Raw genomic sequence first — 16,579 nt, forward strand, 5'->3', positions numbered from 1 at the left:
TTCAGTTTGATGTCAGAGAACCAGGGAGAGGCTGCAGTGCTGTAGACTGACCACCGCGTGGCGCTGCGGGCGTGGACCAGAGCTTAAACTCACCGTATTTCGTAGGAAAGATGTCGTCGTCTGTGACCAGCTTCTGCACCAGACTCATGACGAAGTCGACGTACTGAGGTGCAGTGCACTTTGTCTTCTTCCCCCTCTCGTCATACCAGTAGTATATTCTGGACACAAACAAGACAGTTGGTCATTTTTCTACTCCATTACCTCCATATAAATAATAATAATAGCCCTTTAGCAGCCACTTTTATCCACAGCGACTTACTGACATGCGTGCAAACATTCTCCGTATGGGTGGCCCCAGGAAATAAACACGTGTGCTTTGAAATGTACGAGATTGAGGCTATTATTACTTTGCCTAGTATGTTATCGCTGACAAGTCATCTGATCTTGAAAAGGAACAACTCGATAGGTTCAAATCACTACCACATACATACATACATACATATGTATATATATATATATATATATATATATATCATACTGTGAATCATCTCGGGTAAAGAATGTGCACCAGGCGAGGCAGCTTCCTTACACTGCATGGTGTGCTTTTCCAGAAACTAAAAACGGCTGCATCAATTCACATCATCATGCTGAAAGATGCACACAAACCCCTATGTGAAAGCCTACACATTCACAGCATTTCCTCATCTCCAAACAAGACCGTGGACAGTCAAAAAAAAAAAATGTTTTTCATGAAATTGGATGATATTCGGATGAAACCAGATCAAAGTATGAAAAATGACTGTTGCTCCTACATTGATAAAGTTTGATCATATCGGTTCCCTCCCCTTGTTAAAAACTTGGATTCAGGAGGTGGAATTATTAAAGGGGATAGGGGTGTGACTGTTCGGGACCTTTTACCCAACGTGTTGAATGACTGAACTGTGTGGTGTGTGTGTGTGTGTGGACCTGCCAGACAGACCTCCAGTCCAGTGAGGAAGCAGCCAACCCCACCACCTTCTAACATAGACATGTTTGCATATTTCCATTCCAGTGGTCTTAACGAACCCCCCTGCCCGTTTCCTTTCCAGATCGGGACGAATTCCCTGCAGTCTCGGAATAACGTGACACTGACACCCCCCCCCGCCCCACGTCATGTGTTAGCAAGGTCAAATTGCAAGTCAGTGAAGTCACCAAACAAAAAGATAGCATGGACACACGCAACCTGGGTATACTGTACCGGCGCTGGAGCTAGCCGGCTACGCGAGCTAAATGGGGTCATATACTGCACAACACATCGGCATGACCAGGCGCCACAAAGAAGAGAACTCACAGGGAAGGGGGGAGGGGTGAAAAGTTCAACCAACTCTCCAAACGGGGACGGTTTTGTTAACAATAGCAGCACGGCGTGGTCTCGGCCTGGCGGGCTGTGGGGCAGACGTTACAGATCCTGAGGTATGTAGAGCGTTCAGATAACTGACCCTGCAGGAGGGCCCTACTGACCACAAGACAAGCACCAGGCCAGGCCCCACACTGAGGAGAGTACACCACTAAACACGCACCATATACACAGACAACCTTACAAAGACTGGCAAACATGCCAAAAAAGACAGACGTCATTAGCCCACAAGGCAAAAAAACACCCACATACCAACACACCCATTCACCCACCCACATAAAATGGGCATAAGACGATCAAGTGGGCCTGTTCCCATAGCGCATGGAAAGTTTTTCTCCTAAAATAGCACATTTTACAGTGCCTGGGGTAGGGGGAATTGACTGTGACTTTGTGTTGTGGGGTGGGTGAGTGCCAGCCAGGGCAGGAAAAGGGCGGGTGCCGTTACTGTGGCACACCATTAGACTGACGGGCTGCACGTCTCCACAGCTGTTACAGCCTACTACAATCCTCCTTAGAAACACTGGGAGAATTCGGGTTTATGGGGTTTGCGTATTGGAATATTTAGGGCTGTCCCCTGAAAAAAAAAAAAAAAAGTATTGTTCTTTCGACCAATCAATCAGTCGACATTTTAAAACGTGTATTTTTCCATATACAGTGCATTCGAAAAGTATTCCGACCCCTTAACTTTTCCCACATTGTTACATTAAAGACTTATGAGAAAAAGAAATAATCAATTTTAGAATAAATCTACACACAATACCCTATAATGACAAAGCGAACACAGGTTGTTTGAATTTTTCCATAACTATTCAGACCCGTTGTTATGAGACTCAAAATTGAGCATCCTGTTTCCATTGATAACCTTGATGTTTCTACAACTTGATTGGAGTCCACCTGTGGTAAATTCAATTGATTGGACATGATTTAGAAAGGCACACACGTCTGTATAAGGTCCCATAGTTAACAGTGCATGTCAGAGCAAAAACCAAGCCATGAGGTCGAAGTAATTGTCCGTAGAGCTCCGGGACAGGATTGTGTCGAGGCACAGATCTGGGGAAGGGTACCAAAACATTTCTGCAGCATTCAAGGTCCCCAAGAACACAGTGGCCTCCATCACTCTTAAATTGAATAAGTTTGGAACCACCAATGGTCTTACTAGAGCTGGCTGCCAGGCAAAACTGAGCAATTGAGGGAAAAGGGCCTTGGTCAGGGAGGTGACCAAGAACCCGATGGTCACTGACAGAGCTCCAGTGTTCCTCTGTGGAGATGGGAGAACAGCATCATACTGGAGGGATGTTTTTCAGCGGCAGGGAGACTAGTCAGGATCGAGGGAAAGATGAACAGAGCAAAGTACAGAGAGATCCTTGATGAAAACCTGGTCCTGAGTGCTCTGGACCTCAGACTGGGGTGCGAAGGTTCACCTTCCAACAGGACAATGACCCCAAGCACACAGCCAAGACAACGCAGGAGTGGCTTTGGGACAAGTCTCTGAATGTCCTTCAGTGGCCCACTCTGAGCCCAGACTTGAACCCGATCAAAACGCCTGTGCAGCGACGCTCCCCATCCAACCTGTCAGAGCTTGAGAGGATCTGCAAAGAAGAATGGGAGAAGCTCCCCCAAATACAGGTGTTCCAATCTTGTAGCTTCATACCCATAAAGAGTCAAGGCTGTAATCGTTGCTAAAGACGACGCAACAAATTACTGAGTAAAGGGTCTGAATAGTTATGTAAGTTTGATATTTCAGTTTGCAAACATTTCTAAAAAACGTTTTTGCTTTGTCATTGTGGGGTATTGTGTGTAGATTGATGAGGGGGGAAAAAACTATTTCATTTGTTTTAGAATAAGGCTGTTATCGTAACAAAACGTGGAAGTGAAGGGGTCTGAATACTTTCCGAATGCATATGGACGATTTAACAGTTAGGATTATAGACCTAATTAAGTTTGTGTACACAAAAATAGACATAGAAACAAAAAAGTTATTATTTTTTGTGGGGGCTATTTCTCAGCCATCCTCACGCACTGTTGCACCTACAACTACAACACTAATCTAGTGAGCACCATTGGGAGTTCTGCCAAAGCAAGACATTTGATTGGTTTGACGTGTTGCAAGGCATCACTGAATTACACCGGGTCTCCACCCCTATTTGGCTATTTTCTTCTGACATGAACTTCCCCAGGATTCCCCTTTCTCGACGAGGCTACCTGACAACAAATCTGTCACAGGCCTGTCATTCCTCAACGGCTTCTCCATTGTTTGCTTTCTCTCTACCACTTTCATTTTTCACCGTGTGTATGTGTGTGTGCCCGCATGCGTGCAAACACACATTTGTAGTGTGGTTTAGCCTAAATGTGGGGGATCTGGTTTTTCCAGCCGTAAGTACACACAGGCGAGGAGGGCCTCTTTCCAAAGACAAGGGCTCCACACATGAAAACAGCACCCCGCCCTGACAGGGCCAACTCGTTGGGTGAATACTTAGTCAACCTCCTCCCCTCTCTTAGACAGGGATGAATAGGCCTCCATGTTATGACGGTCTTTGACTCCGACTACTGTAGGTGTAGACTCTGTCTTTGTATGGGGGGGATAGACAAACTGTAGCTGTAGATAGGTCTTTGTACAGAGTAAAGGCATTCCTTTATGAACAGCTATGGCTGAAGGTGATTTTTTAATTTTTTATTTAAGACTCTGTTTGGTGACTTCTGAGCTAAAGCCATCCGAGGATGGATGCATGGTATAGTGAGGACTCATGTCATGGCGCCCATGAAAAGTCCTACATATTCAACTGGATTTTCTGAGAGAGACCATAACTATTAGCTAGACAGGCCCCTCCAGTTTACTTGGCGGTGGAACACAAACAAAAATGGTCACATTTCCATCAGCTTCTCAGAACCATTCAATCTTGGACCTCCAATTAGGAACTCTGTGCTCTAAGAACAGAGACCTCACTACGCACCAGTCCAGCTAGGAACGCCAGGCACCTCAGAAAGGCTCATGCGATTTGAGAACGCTCACAGCGAAATCTACATTCTGACAGTCTCTCACTAGTATTAGATAGCTCCACAGCCCTCCACTTTACGGGAGAGACAGAGCGAGAGGGAGAGAGCGCAAGAGAGAAGGAAGACTACAAAATGGAAAGTCAGGGGTAACCGAGCGCAGCCCTGCGGTCAGAAAGCTCTGCTGCTATCAAGACATGGGTCTGTATAATGGGATGCGAGACATCTGATAAATAACCCAATGGTAGGCCAGAGCACTGATGAATAAACCAATGGTTGGGGGGGGGGGGGGTGACTTACGTGTTACAGGCGGTCATGGCTTGACAGGTGTCCCCTGTGCAGAACTCGGAGATGGTGCTGTACTGCAGGTTTATAAGATTGAAGAAGGTCGTAGCTGAAGGGAGAGAATAGGATTATTATCATGTATAATATCATTATCCCACTCCACAATGAGTCTTCTCCAGATCTAGCCTTGGTTAAGTAGCCGACACGCAACAAATTCATTCAAATAGAGCCCCCGCTATGTTCATCTGTACAGACAACATTTCCATCAGTACCGTACATGGTCAGCCCCAGGTATTAAGTAGACAGACACAGATCGACAGACACAGATCGACAGACACAGATCGACAGACACAGATCGACAGACACAGACCGACAGACACAGACCGACAGACACAGACCGACAGACACAGACCGGATTTTGGAGGTGCTGTTGGCTCCATTCATGACCAGCATTTTAGCCCCAAGGTCACTTCTTCGTACGTTTCTCATGCTTCTTCTTCGCCACGTTTGTTTGTTGCCAACCTTACGTAGCATAGAACGATACGGACAGGGGTCGAAAGACAAAAAAAAGGGAGGCTCTTTGCATCTCCCTCTGGGAGCACCTGACAGGTTGCTCAGTCTCCAAAACAAGCCCCGAGAGAAACAAAATAACCCCTGTGAAGTCCCCCACACGCAACGCCTGACGAAACAACCCACAACCGAGAACGCAGGGTGTTACAGGGCTTCCCAAACCCATAGAGACAATGCCTAAACTATCAATATAGTTTATTGTATAGTGGAGAAGGCAATGTATAGAACAGGCAGTGGATTGTCAAGTCTGGATGGAATATTCTGCCGTCTCAGCCTGCAGGGCATTACAGGGGTTCAGACACTTCCTGAGGAAACGTCTAAGATGGAGATGCCTGGATCCCCAGAGTTAACATTGTTCTTATCGAGCCATTGTATGTGGGCAATTTCACGGGAAGAGAGTGACATTTTCCATTTTAACGTGAAAAATCGGAGTATGTCAAACTAAAACCGATGATTGCAAAGTTAAACAAAACCTATAACTCTTTGTACAAGGACTATAGCGAAGGATTTCCACAGAACATTTGACAAAAACTACATTGACTCGAAGAACAGTTCAGATGCAAAGTTTGGTAACAGAATCGAGGCCCAAACAGCACAAACCGTCTCATACCATAACCTGTTCTGCACCGTTCTTCCAAGTAAATGTGTTCTTTTGTTGTAAAAGTTTCAGTGGAAATCGCTAAGTAGTCATTGTGCATATAGTTATATGGTTTGTTTAACTTTGCAAAATCATTGTTTTTTTTGTTTGACATACATTTTAAAGTACAAAATCGGTCTGTCACTGTTACCTTGGAATTGTCCATAACGTAAGAAGCTGCACCTGGAGATAAATGTCTTGAGGATTTAGCTGTGCCTTTACTGAACGTTCAAAGAGAAGACGCACTCTGGTACGGCAGAAATCCAGATGCCTGAATACTGGAGGAAACCTTCAAGTAAATCTGTCAAGTGTTTCGCTTCTCTGAAAACTATGGCGCCGTTTCTGGAAAGACGAGAGGGAGGCTCAACACGACCCCCCAAAATATGTTATCTCAGCGTGTACGCTGCTGACTCACTGTTGCTGGCGAGCCATTCGTTGAGGTCTATCTCCCTGGGCAGCATCACCAGCTCTTTCAGGTCGAAGTCGACCACCCGTACTTTCGTGAACTCCGCCTCCAGATACTGCTTCTTCTCTTCCGCTGGCGGCTTCTTCCCATTGGGCTTCGTCTTAGACTTCCTGTAGGGGACAGGAAGAGAAGGGGGGGGGGGGGGGGGGGACAGGTTAGAGCGAGGCACAGAGACAGTCACAGACGACAGAGAGGACATTTTAACTCAGTTTGACAAATTAAAAAAGGTAGATACCGTATCTAGCTAGTAGCCATTACATTACAGAGGGTTGTTTCGTACGCATTAAATTCACTTCAACGGAAAGTGGAACTGAGCCGTATCACCCTGGCCTGAGTGTGTTATGTGAATCGCCTTTAGCAGACAACCTTGTGTTTCACACTCGCACACAGGTCAGTGCCAGGGTCGCCGTGTCTCTCCCGCCGTGGGGTTTTGAGCCCGCTAAAAAGGACCGTGCACCCAGCATCTGTACAGAGAGAATTCTGTTCCTGTGCCTGACCCAGGGCATGACCCCTGGCCTCCCGTAAGGGCCAGTTACCACACAGCTAGCCCGCCCGCAGCGCCTTGTACTTCCAGCGCTACTTTTAGCACGAGTCTGTCATATCACACCATCACTACACTTCCAGGGCCGTAACTCTCCGCCTTCCCTCACCCAAACAGCTAGTCCACTTATCTAGGGGTTAAAGGTTGAATGAGTTAATAGGCTAGTGAGACTAGCCTATTTCAGACAAAAGCCTGGGGACACAGCAGACCTGGCTCGATTTACGCAACAACGATTACGGCACTATTTTCTTGGGGATTTCACAGAGCTTTAACCTCGACTGAGTTTCAGCGGCCCAATTTAGAAGGCGACCGGCGTTCTAACGGCTCAATTCCTCGCTCCCTCCTTTTTAATCATCTACCTCCCTACACATCTTCATTTCATTCCCTCCCTCACTCACTCTCCCTCTCTCTTCGGGCTGTCTTATTACAGTGTTTGGGTTTGTTTGAGGACAGGGGAGTTCCACTTTACTCCCTGAATTTATTGTGCCCCTGTTGACCCTCGTTTAAACTACCCCACCCCCCTCCTTTCCCCAGCTCTCTCCACACCCTCTGTTTAAACACAATGTGCCCACCCTCCGTGTGCTCTTGGCTCTAGCCTTTCCTTCCCACTCCCAGATCCTCATTCCCGGACAACTGACACCAGTCCAGAATCAGGAGAGAGAGAAAAAAATTAAAATTAGAGCGGCCATAAAACACTCCCGTCTTTTCAGCGGGAGCCGTGCAGAGGGAAGCCAACGCTCAAGACGACTGCTAGTTTGCTTTCCAAAGAGGGAGAAAACAGAGGCTGCCCACAGGCCTAATCACGTACTTTCAGAAAGAGAAAGAAAGACTGAGGGGAAAAAAGTGTGGACATTACTCCCTCACATATCCATGGAAATGACTAAAACAGATTTACAAAACATGACAGACCTCTGTGAGACCCGGGGCTTCTTGGACTGAGGAACACTGCTCAAAAAAACTTTAACTTTTTAGTCCCCCAAAGCATACCTCTAGCTTTTCCCTTCCACACACAGACATGCATTTAAAAAATTAATAATTTAAGACAGAGGAAAGTACCGTACAGACCATGTCTATAAACATTCACTGACAACTTCTCCTGTTTGAGGACATTTAAGACCACCCTCCACTGTCTGACTTGAGTGTCATGAGGACTAGACGGCTGTAGATCTGAAAGGTGAAAAGACACACGGACCTCAGCAGATCGGGCTGGTCTCTGGTCAGCGTTACTACTGGATCAGGATGGCGTGTCCAGCTGGTCATGCAACGAGAGGGAGGGGAGCTACAGCAAGCTGCAAGACTTCCAGAGAGGAGGGGAGCGATAGACAAAAAGGGGGATAGAAGATGGAGACTAAAGGTCTGACAGAGCCAACAGCTGTGAGATCCAGTCTGTCAGTCAGCCAGCCAGCCGACAGTTCCAGTTTTGACCTCAACATCACCCTGCATTACAGCCTAACCCCACTTCCTGTTATAGATCGATAGCGCCACGTCTACTCAAGAAAAGAGCTCACCTATCATTTAAAATGAGAATGCTTTTGAAACCAGAACTTCCAGGCCACTGCAAGGAACTTAAAAATCAGAGCTGAGGTGGTGTTTGGTTATTGAATTAAAAACAGGAATTAGGACCCCTGCACTGGCTCGCTCGGCATTCATCACAGATTTGTGTGTGTTCACACGTCTGTTGTTTTTCCTCGGAAAATCATCCTGACACTTCAAACCGCCATGCGTGCAACGACCTTGACAAAAACAGACACAGAAAACACACGGCACACTTGAAGAACCCATTACTGTGGGCTAGAATAGGTACCTAAACGCTATAATTTGAGTCACAGGCTTCAAAGCTCTCCTATAAGCAGTGTCTTCAGACCGCCGGCTGGTGAGCGTGACTACATAGTCTATGGCATGCATGGTTTCCTCCTAGTACCAGGCGGTGTCAACTTCCTGCCCAGAGACGTGCGTCTGGCCCTGGCCTCGGGTCTGGTCTAGCCTGGCCTGGTAAGGAGTAATACAATGCCTTTTATGGCAAAGACTCTGCCTGGGAGAACTTTACCACGAGCAGCCACGGCCTGTGTGTGAGTGTGTGTGTGTGTGTGTGTCAGGGGAGCGGTGCTGGCAAAAAGGAAGTTTTCTTTATCCTAAAATAAAGTAATGAATCCAGAAAATACCTCAGAGGCATGGTATGGAAAATGACGAAATTAGGGAGGAGACACAGGAAATGGCTCAGTTAAACTTTTTTAAGAACGAGCACAATGGTTTTCTGGGGGGCTTATGGAAGCCGTTGAAAACGTGCGTACTCTGATAATATCAGTAGATGAAGCCTTAATGGCTGGCGATAAGCTGTTTCACCTGACAAGCATGGATCACATACACCTGTCTCACTGCTCCTTATGGGGGGTGGGGGGTGGTAGTAGAGATAAGAAAAGAGAGTGGGGGAACGATTGAGAAGGTAAGATGGGAAGAGAGAGAGAGAGTTATTACAAATGTATAATAGTGGAGAAAGGAAACGAGGTGGGAAAGATGAGATAAGATAAGAGAACAGGTAGAGGGCACAGAAAGATGAAGAGAAAGGGCAGAGCCAGATGAAAGAGGTTGGAGAGGGGAGTGCAGGGCCTGAGGCGCTTGACCCTGACTGGACTGGTGAGAGGGGAGATAGGAGAGACCGGTCTACATTAAAAGAAGTAAAGAAGGAAAAAGGGTAAGAGAAAGAATAAAATAGGGATAAAATATGTCAAATATGACCTTCTCTCGCCTCAGAGAAGTGGTCACACTGAACCCGAGAAGAGAACAGAGTGTGCGATCCATCTAGTGCTTGTGAGCACCACTCTTCAAGTGGAGAAAGTCCATATAGACTATCTACAATCCAAACGGTGTGTTCACAGAGATTTTCAGAGTGCCAACCATGTCGGTGAAGTGAGCGCAGTTCCCCAATCCTCCTTATCGGGAGTCAACTCGTTTGGCCTAGAAGAAATCAGTTGTGTGACGACTGAACGCTGACTGTGCAGCGTTCAGGACTACAATAGGAGCCCGCTAAGGAGAGGCGGCCTTCGGCAGGTACAACACGAGACAGGCTTGTTACTGTTCCACCCCAAACAGTCTGCTTCCAATTAATAACCTCACGTTACACAAATATGCAGAGGAATTAGCCCGAAAGGCCTTCGACTAAAAGCGCTACCAAAAAAAGGCTGTATGCATTACGCTAACAATTACGCTAAGCAATCTTTGAGTCGAACCACTTGGCGACTTTGTACGCATCTAACACTAGGCCTGTGCTTTTCATTTAATTATTTTACCTTTATTTGACTAGGCAGGTCAGTTGTAAACAAATTCTTATTTTCAATGACGGCCTAGGAACAGTGGGTTAAAACTGCCTTGTTCAGAACGACAGATTTTTACCCTGTCAGTTCGGAGATTTGATGTTGCAACCTTTCGGTTACTAGTCCAACTCTCGAACCACTAGGCTACCTGCCACCCCCATGCTTAGTTATCACCTCAACGGGGGAAACGGGCTAATTCCACCTACACTGACGCACATACTGCTACTTTAAAAGGCTTGGAAGCTAAAACAGCTCTGGTTTTTAATAGCGCATTTACAGCATTATCGCTAACTGTAGCCATGTATTGACTTTCCCCCCTCAGCCAGAAGAGCCTGCCTGCCGAGCGCAACAACTCTTGCTTAAAATTGGCCCGGTGAACTGTGGAGGCATCTAATGATTTGCAGATGGAAGTGGTTAATGCAATCTGTGACAGGGAACATCTTTCAGCATCCATCCAACGCGGTTACCGTAAACAAGATGGCTTCTAGCACACACGCGAGCGCAGATCTAGGAACAGCTTACACTCCCCACAAGCTTAAACAGAAGGAATTAACACATGGACCCCACAATGATTTGGGGAGAAGAATGTGTACTAATAAAGTTGAGCCAGACAGCGTGAGCAGTCGTGTCCCCCCCCCCCCCCCCCTCTCTGAAGGGTAGTTATGATGGATTTTCGAAGCACCGGCTGACCATGCTTCCTGTATCTCTGGTATGTTGGGGGGGAGCTTCACACCAGAGAAACATGCTTTTCTCACCACCTGGTTTTCATTCGATAATGTAATACCAGCCGAACAGCGGTGGGGGAAAACCACCCTACAGTATCTACAGTGAGGGTAGAGGAGGGGGGAGACAAGACGACAACAGATAAAGAACAGACGTCTGGATGATGTTCTTGTACTTTGTTGACCAACAAAAAAATGTATCTGAAACCACAGTCCTAGAAACAAACCAAACAAGTCAGTCAGAGGCCAAAAAGAAAATCAATAGAAAGTCAACAGGTAGTTAGTAACAGATACGATTAAGCATCCCTGAAAGATTAATTTTGTTGAAATATAATTTGATCTGAGAAATTAAGCAAATTGATTGCACCCAAATGTTTAGTTATAGGATTCAGGTAATAGTCAACAAATATACTACCCAACATTCGATTTGGACCAAACCTCTTCCTACCAATGAATAAGACATCCTAAACATGGACCCCCCCAACACCAACCACCAGTATACAGAATCAGTTCTATGTTTGACAAGTAGAAAGAAGCTGAGGCTTGAAGTATCGCTTTTCCATACTGTGTAAAGTATTCCCTGTGAAGAATCTGGTGTCCAGAGTGGCCAGACGGAAGCCACGCCTCAGTAAAAGGCACATGACAGCCCGCTTGGAGTTTGCCAAAAGGCACCTAAAAGGACTCTGACCATGAGAAACCAGATTCCTCTGGTCTGATGAAACCAAGATTGAACTCTTTGGCCTGAATGCCAAGCGTCACATCTGAAGGAAACCAGGCACCGCTCAAGACCTGGCCAGGGTTTGAATACTTACGTAAATGTGAGGTTTATATTTTTTATAAATTTGCACACACAAAAAGGTTTTTGCTTTGTCTTTGTGGAGTATTGTGTTCAGATTGAAAAAAAACCCCAGATTTAATCTGATTTAGATTAAGGCTGTAACATAAAGTGTGGGAAAAGTCGGAATCCTTTCCAAACACACTGTATGGATAAATACACTTTTTACATTTCCACCAGTCGACTGGTCGAAAGAACTAACAGCTCTCGGTCGACTAAGATTTATTAATTTTTTCCCCGGGGACAGCCCTAGATCTATTTCAGGCGTCTAAATTGAGTATACTTCTCAAATGGTTATTTTCCCCTGAAAACCACAGACAGAGGAGCAGGCCCGAGCAAACCAAGCCACGGCTATAAAGAGAGAGGAGTAAGGGCAGGAATCTCCACACATTTCATACTCAGCTAGTCTAGGTAGAAATGTGCAACAATGGCAGTCTTCTCCGATTTTTTTCTTTCTCCGATTTCTTCTACTTTTAGAAGTCAAAGCCAAACTGCCCTGAGGCCTGTTTGATAGTCTTCTTTTGCCATGCAAATTCTGTTAAGTCTGTTTTTCGTAACCTAGTTGAATGTACGTTTTCATGCCATGTTTCCTACAATCACATAAATTTCCCTTCATGGCATACAGGATCAGTTGACAGAACCCAATGTGTTGGAGGCTGGGGGTTCCATCCAGCCCGTGACTGTGCGCTGCAATAGGGTTAAACCCCATTCAGAACCCCAATGCCCCGCTGAGCCCACAAAGAACCCCCGCTGAAACTATAATGTAAGGGCATCAACATCACAACAGACGTGTGTGAGGGGGAGAACAGCTTACAAGCTTCACGCCGTTGATCTAGGTGTTTGACTGCATGCGAGGAGTGGGATTTTTGGAGTAGCGGACACCTTTTGGAAACACGATCGCCTCGCTGGTCCCATTCACAAGGGAGCAATATCAATATGGTTGTTTTTTTTTGTCTTTGTTTTTGTGAAACCAAGGAAGAGTCACCTTCCCTTGCTTGTAGAAGCTAGCTGGCAGCCTGGCTAAAAACATAGCAAGCTAGCCTTGTTAGCTTCCCACATCTCTATGTGAAATAATCAAATGTATAATAAAATAATATGCCCTGGCAAATACTCTTATACTTGGGAGTTCAATATGCTGCTTGTGTATTCATTCCCATATGAGCTAAAAAATAGAACGTTATGTTTTGGTCACTGAGAGAAAAAAAAGCACTTGGCTAGCTAGTTGGCTACAGTAGGTTCTACCATTTCACAAAAGCCTGTAATTACTAGTTATTACTTCTAAACAAAACACACTTTTGGGTGGATTCTTGTTGTTTGGTTTACTATTTGAAGCAGTGGTTGAGGTTATATGTGGTTATCCATGCAAAATAGGCTACTTCGATGAATAGCCTATAGATCAGATCAAAGAACCAAAACGACAACACTGCCCCCACTGCTGCGGAAGGAATAATCTTTCGGGTGGAAAAAAAAAAAAAGCATATGCTGTGAAAAATGACATTGGAACAATGAGAACTATGCATTCATTGGCTGCGTTCACACAGGCAGACCAATTCTGATATTTTTCCCACTAATTGTTTTTTTGTTGTTGTCCAATCACAGATCTTTTTCAGAGCTGGGCAACAAAAAAAATTATAGCAAAAACAAGATCAGAATTGGACTGCCTGTCTAAACGCTGCCATATAGTCTCCCTTCTGTTATTCTTCCTCAAATGGTCACTGAACTGGAAAATCCACTTGACGGTGATAAAAGTTAATTTTTAAAAGGCGGTACGTGTAGGCTAGATGCATCAACCGATTGCAATCACTGTGGCATTCTAGCTCCATTGAAAGGAGGGGCATGCAGATGAACTTACCTGTTAGGTTTGACAGATTGCCATCTGCTACTGTAATGTACAATACATTCTTGTGACTGCTGTACTGTACAATAATTCATTCTTACAGCACGGAATCCTAAAATGATGGGCATTCTTAAACAGATACTTCAGGATTTTGGCAATGAGGCTCTTATCTACTTCCCCAGGTTCAGATGAACCTGTGGACGCCATTTTTATGACTGCGTGCAGTTTGAAGGAAGTTGCCAACTAGTGCCAGCGCAATTAGCATTGCCGTGGGAAAATCCGTCTAACCTCCTTTGTAAATGGACACAGAAACATACAAATTGTATTTATGGGTTCATCAGACTCTGGGGAAGTAAATAAAAGGGCTTCATTGACAAAATCCTGAAGTATCCCAATACTGTACTATTATCTAAAGTTCCATAATTAGGACTGAATGTTTCCAAGCGTTTAGGTGGAGGTAAGAGAAGGGAAACTAACCAGCATGGTCGGTCTGTCAACTCTGTCCCATGAAGGATTAGCCTCAGTACTTCTCTCAAAGACTTCACAAGGAAAAGCCACACTGACAGGCCCCATGGTTAGGCCAACAAGTTTTAAACTGTGACTTAACAAGGTAGGCCCCGAATTGTAGCCTTTTGTGTTTAAAAGAGCGTTTCCTGGTAAAAAAAAAGAAAAATAATACAAGGTGTCTACTTCCAGCCATGCACATACAGACTGAGACAGTGTTGTCATGGGTTACTTCAATATATTTCCCCACAGTGCTAGAGTTCTTCATTGGATGATTTCTGAGAGTGGGTCTGTGATTGTTTTTGTTGTTGTATTTGTTTCGTGACCCACAAACACGTTTGATACTAACACTATTTGGATCAGACATGATTTAAGTCTAAGTCACATCTGTAGTATGCAATACTGAAACAGGTGGCCTAAAAATGCTTTTAAAAAAAAGTTGTGTTGTAATGTTTTATATAGAGAATGTAGGACCATCAACATATTTCTATCCAAAAACACCTCTACGAAAGCAATGTTTTTGTTTGAATTGGTTCAAACGGAAGTTGGGGCTTTAATTATTTACAGTGGTTGAGACGACATAGCACATTGCTCTTGTTCAGTCTTGCTGGGTGGGGAGAGCTGTCGCTGAATGCTGGAAGCCAAACCAAATTCCACCGACTAGTGAATTGCTGTTAACCTGGAACCTGAGAGTCGAAAAGCCTGTAATTGCTGTTTAAGACACGCAGCAATTTCCTTTTTTAAATTGTGAGCTGTAAAGAACACTTCGACGAGAAAACAGTAGGCCTATGTTTAAACGAATGCAAGTTGCGCCTACTTTGCGGTGAGAAAGTTGACAGAGAATTTTTAAAGAAAATAATTGTTCAATATGTTCAGTGCCAGACCTTAGGAAACGATATGTTCCTGCATCCAATAACTGCTGCCACCGCGTCGAACCAAGAACTGATTTAGAGTCGAATGTTGAACGACATGAAAAGGACAGTACTTGGCTAACGTTACATACTTCTCACATGGTAGCGAGGTTGGTCGTCACACACACACACCATGGACACACTGTTGCTTCTACACCTACCGTATCACGTTAACAGTGAGTCTAGAGCCTACTTCGTTCATATTTTATCCGAAACTGACATTCTAATTGAGAAAAATAAATGTACATCTAAAAACACACCAACAAGCATATTCTGATCATTAGAAACCCGGTATTTTTCTAATTGCAAAGCAGACGCGTCTTCCAAAATGTAGCCTAAACCAAATTGTATTTCCCAAAATCAGCTATTGATTAGAAGTTCCTTCTGCTGGAAAGTTCCACTATAAACCAAACACGCTGCCTGTCCCGCCGTACCGTCGAACGAGCCGACCGCTGCCTTGCCTCCACATTACAGGAGTAGGGTCTCAACCAGCAAAACGAGACGAGAAGTGAACTCCAAAAACACGGTTATTTTTTTTTACCTTAACACTTTGCCCACCGCCTGAAGGACCATTTTACAACTTAATCCGCTTTTCGAGTTCCTCTGTGAGTGCATATCCGTATTGTCTCCTGAAATGGGACTATAATCTCCGACCATAACTGAATAGGGGAAGAATGTTTTATTTTTTTTCCAAAAACAACGTCTCTCGCCACACCGTTCCTCTCCGAAGAGGCTGCAAAATTAAATACTTCAATTTTGACGGTCGGCTAACGTTACGAAAGACCTGAAGAGAAAAAACTATTTGTGGCTCTCGCAAACTGCCCGCCCCCCTTCTCCACATGCAGCCAATCCGGGAAGAGTTGAGTCATTGAGGTGCGAAACAGAACCCCCACAACAAGGGAAATGGGGGGACACTTAGTCACTTGACCAACTGAATGATTTTTAACAGAGTTGGGAGCTGCCTTAATGCACGTCATCGGCGCCCATGGAAATGAAGGGCGTCACAGCTCATGCTCATGTGGACGTGGTCCATCTTCTTCCTTGAAGCGTTGTCGCAAAAGTGGCGACAAAAAAAGAGAGCCAGGTGGTCTGAAGGAGGGTATGCGGTACAGGATTCTGTGCTACAACGGAGCCATAACGGTTACAAATGTAACTAGTTAATAATGATCACACTGTGGGATGAATACCCCATCTATTATGAGTTGTAACTTTGTTGTACCATAGTAATACCTGTCGTGTTACTGTACTGTAACAACTTTTAAATACCAAAAACATACTGTAAAGACAAAGTGGTGTTATCAGTTTAAAACAGAAGCACTCATATTCTTCAGCCTGAGGCTATCCCTACTATGTCCCACCCAGCTGGATAAAAACAACTCCTAAAATTAAAAATTGCAAACAATTAAAATGTACAATTAGATGGCAGCAATGACCTAGAGAGTTGTTTCACAAGGCCTCGAGTCATCTCACCAGACAGGTCAGCCGCATTGGGAGGCCTGACGACAGCAGAACGCGGTTGGTTCACGACAGGTTACATGTTGAGACGGCGAGGCCACATTCTTGTGGTTGACTT

The 16,579-nt window shown here is 45.0% G+C and overlaps 1 protein-coding gene across 6 annotated transcripts in view; it reads right to left on the bottom strand.

The window, feature by feature from the left end:
• The window catches only part of LOC110492538 (MOB kinase activator 2), an 89,163-nt gene that overhangs the window by 2,035 nt on the left and 70,549 nt on the right, over window positions 1–16,579 (bottom strand). For 4 of the 6 annotated variants that reach the window (XM_021566957.2, XM_036951663.1, XM_021566953.2 and 1 more), the window contains exons 2-4: window positions 6,295–6,455; window positions 4,688–4,781; window positions 94–218 (exon numbers count right to left, since the gene is read on the bottom strand). In XM_021566957.2, coding sequence (XP_021422632.1) covers window positions 94–218; window positions 4,688–4,781; window positions 6,295–6,455 — 380 coding nt within the window. Of the gene's footprint in view, window positions 1–93; window positions 219–4,687; window positions 4,782–6,294; window positions 6,456–15,440; window positions 15,491–15,547; window positions 15,783–16,579 lie in introns of those variants that run through there. The other 2 variants (XM_021566945.2, XM_036951689.1) reach the window with 2 other exon arrangements.

Source organism: Oncorhynchus mykiss, chromosome 2 (assembly GCF_013265735.2).
Source record: "Oncorhynchus mykiss isolate Arlee chromosome 2, USDA_OmykA_1.1, whole genome shotgun sequence".
Lineage (NCBI taxonomy): Eukaryota > Metazoa > Chordata > Actinopteri > Salmoniformes > Salmonidae > Oncorhynchus > Oncorhynchus mykiss.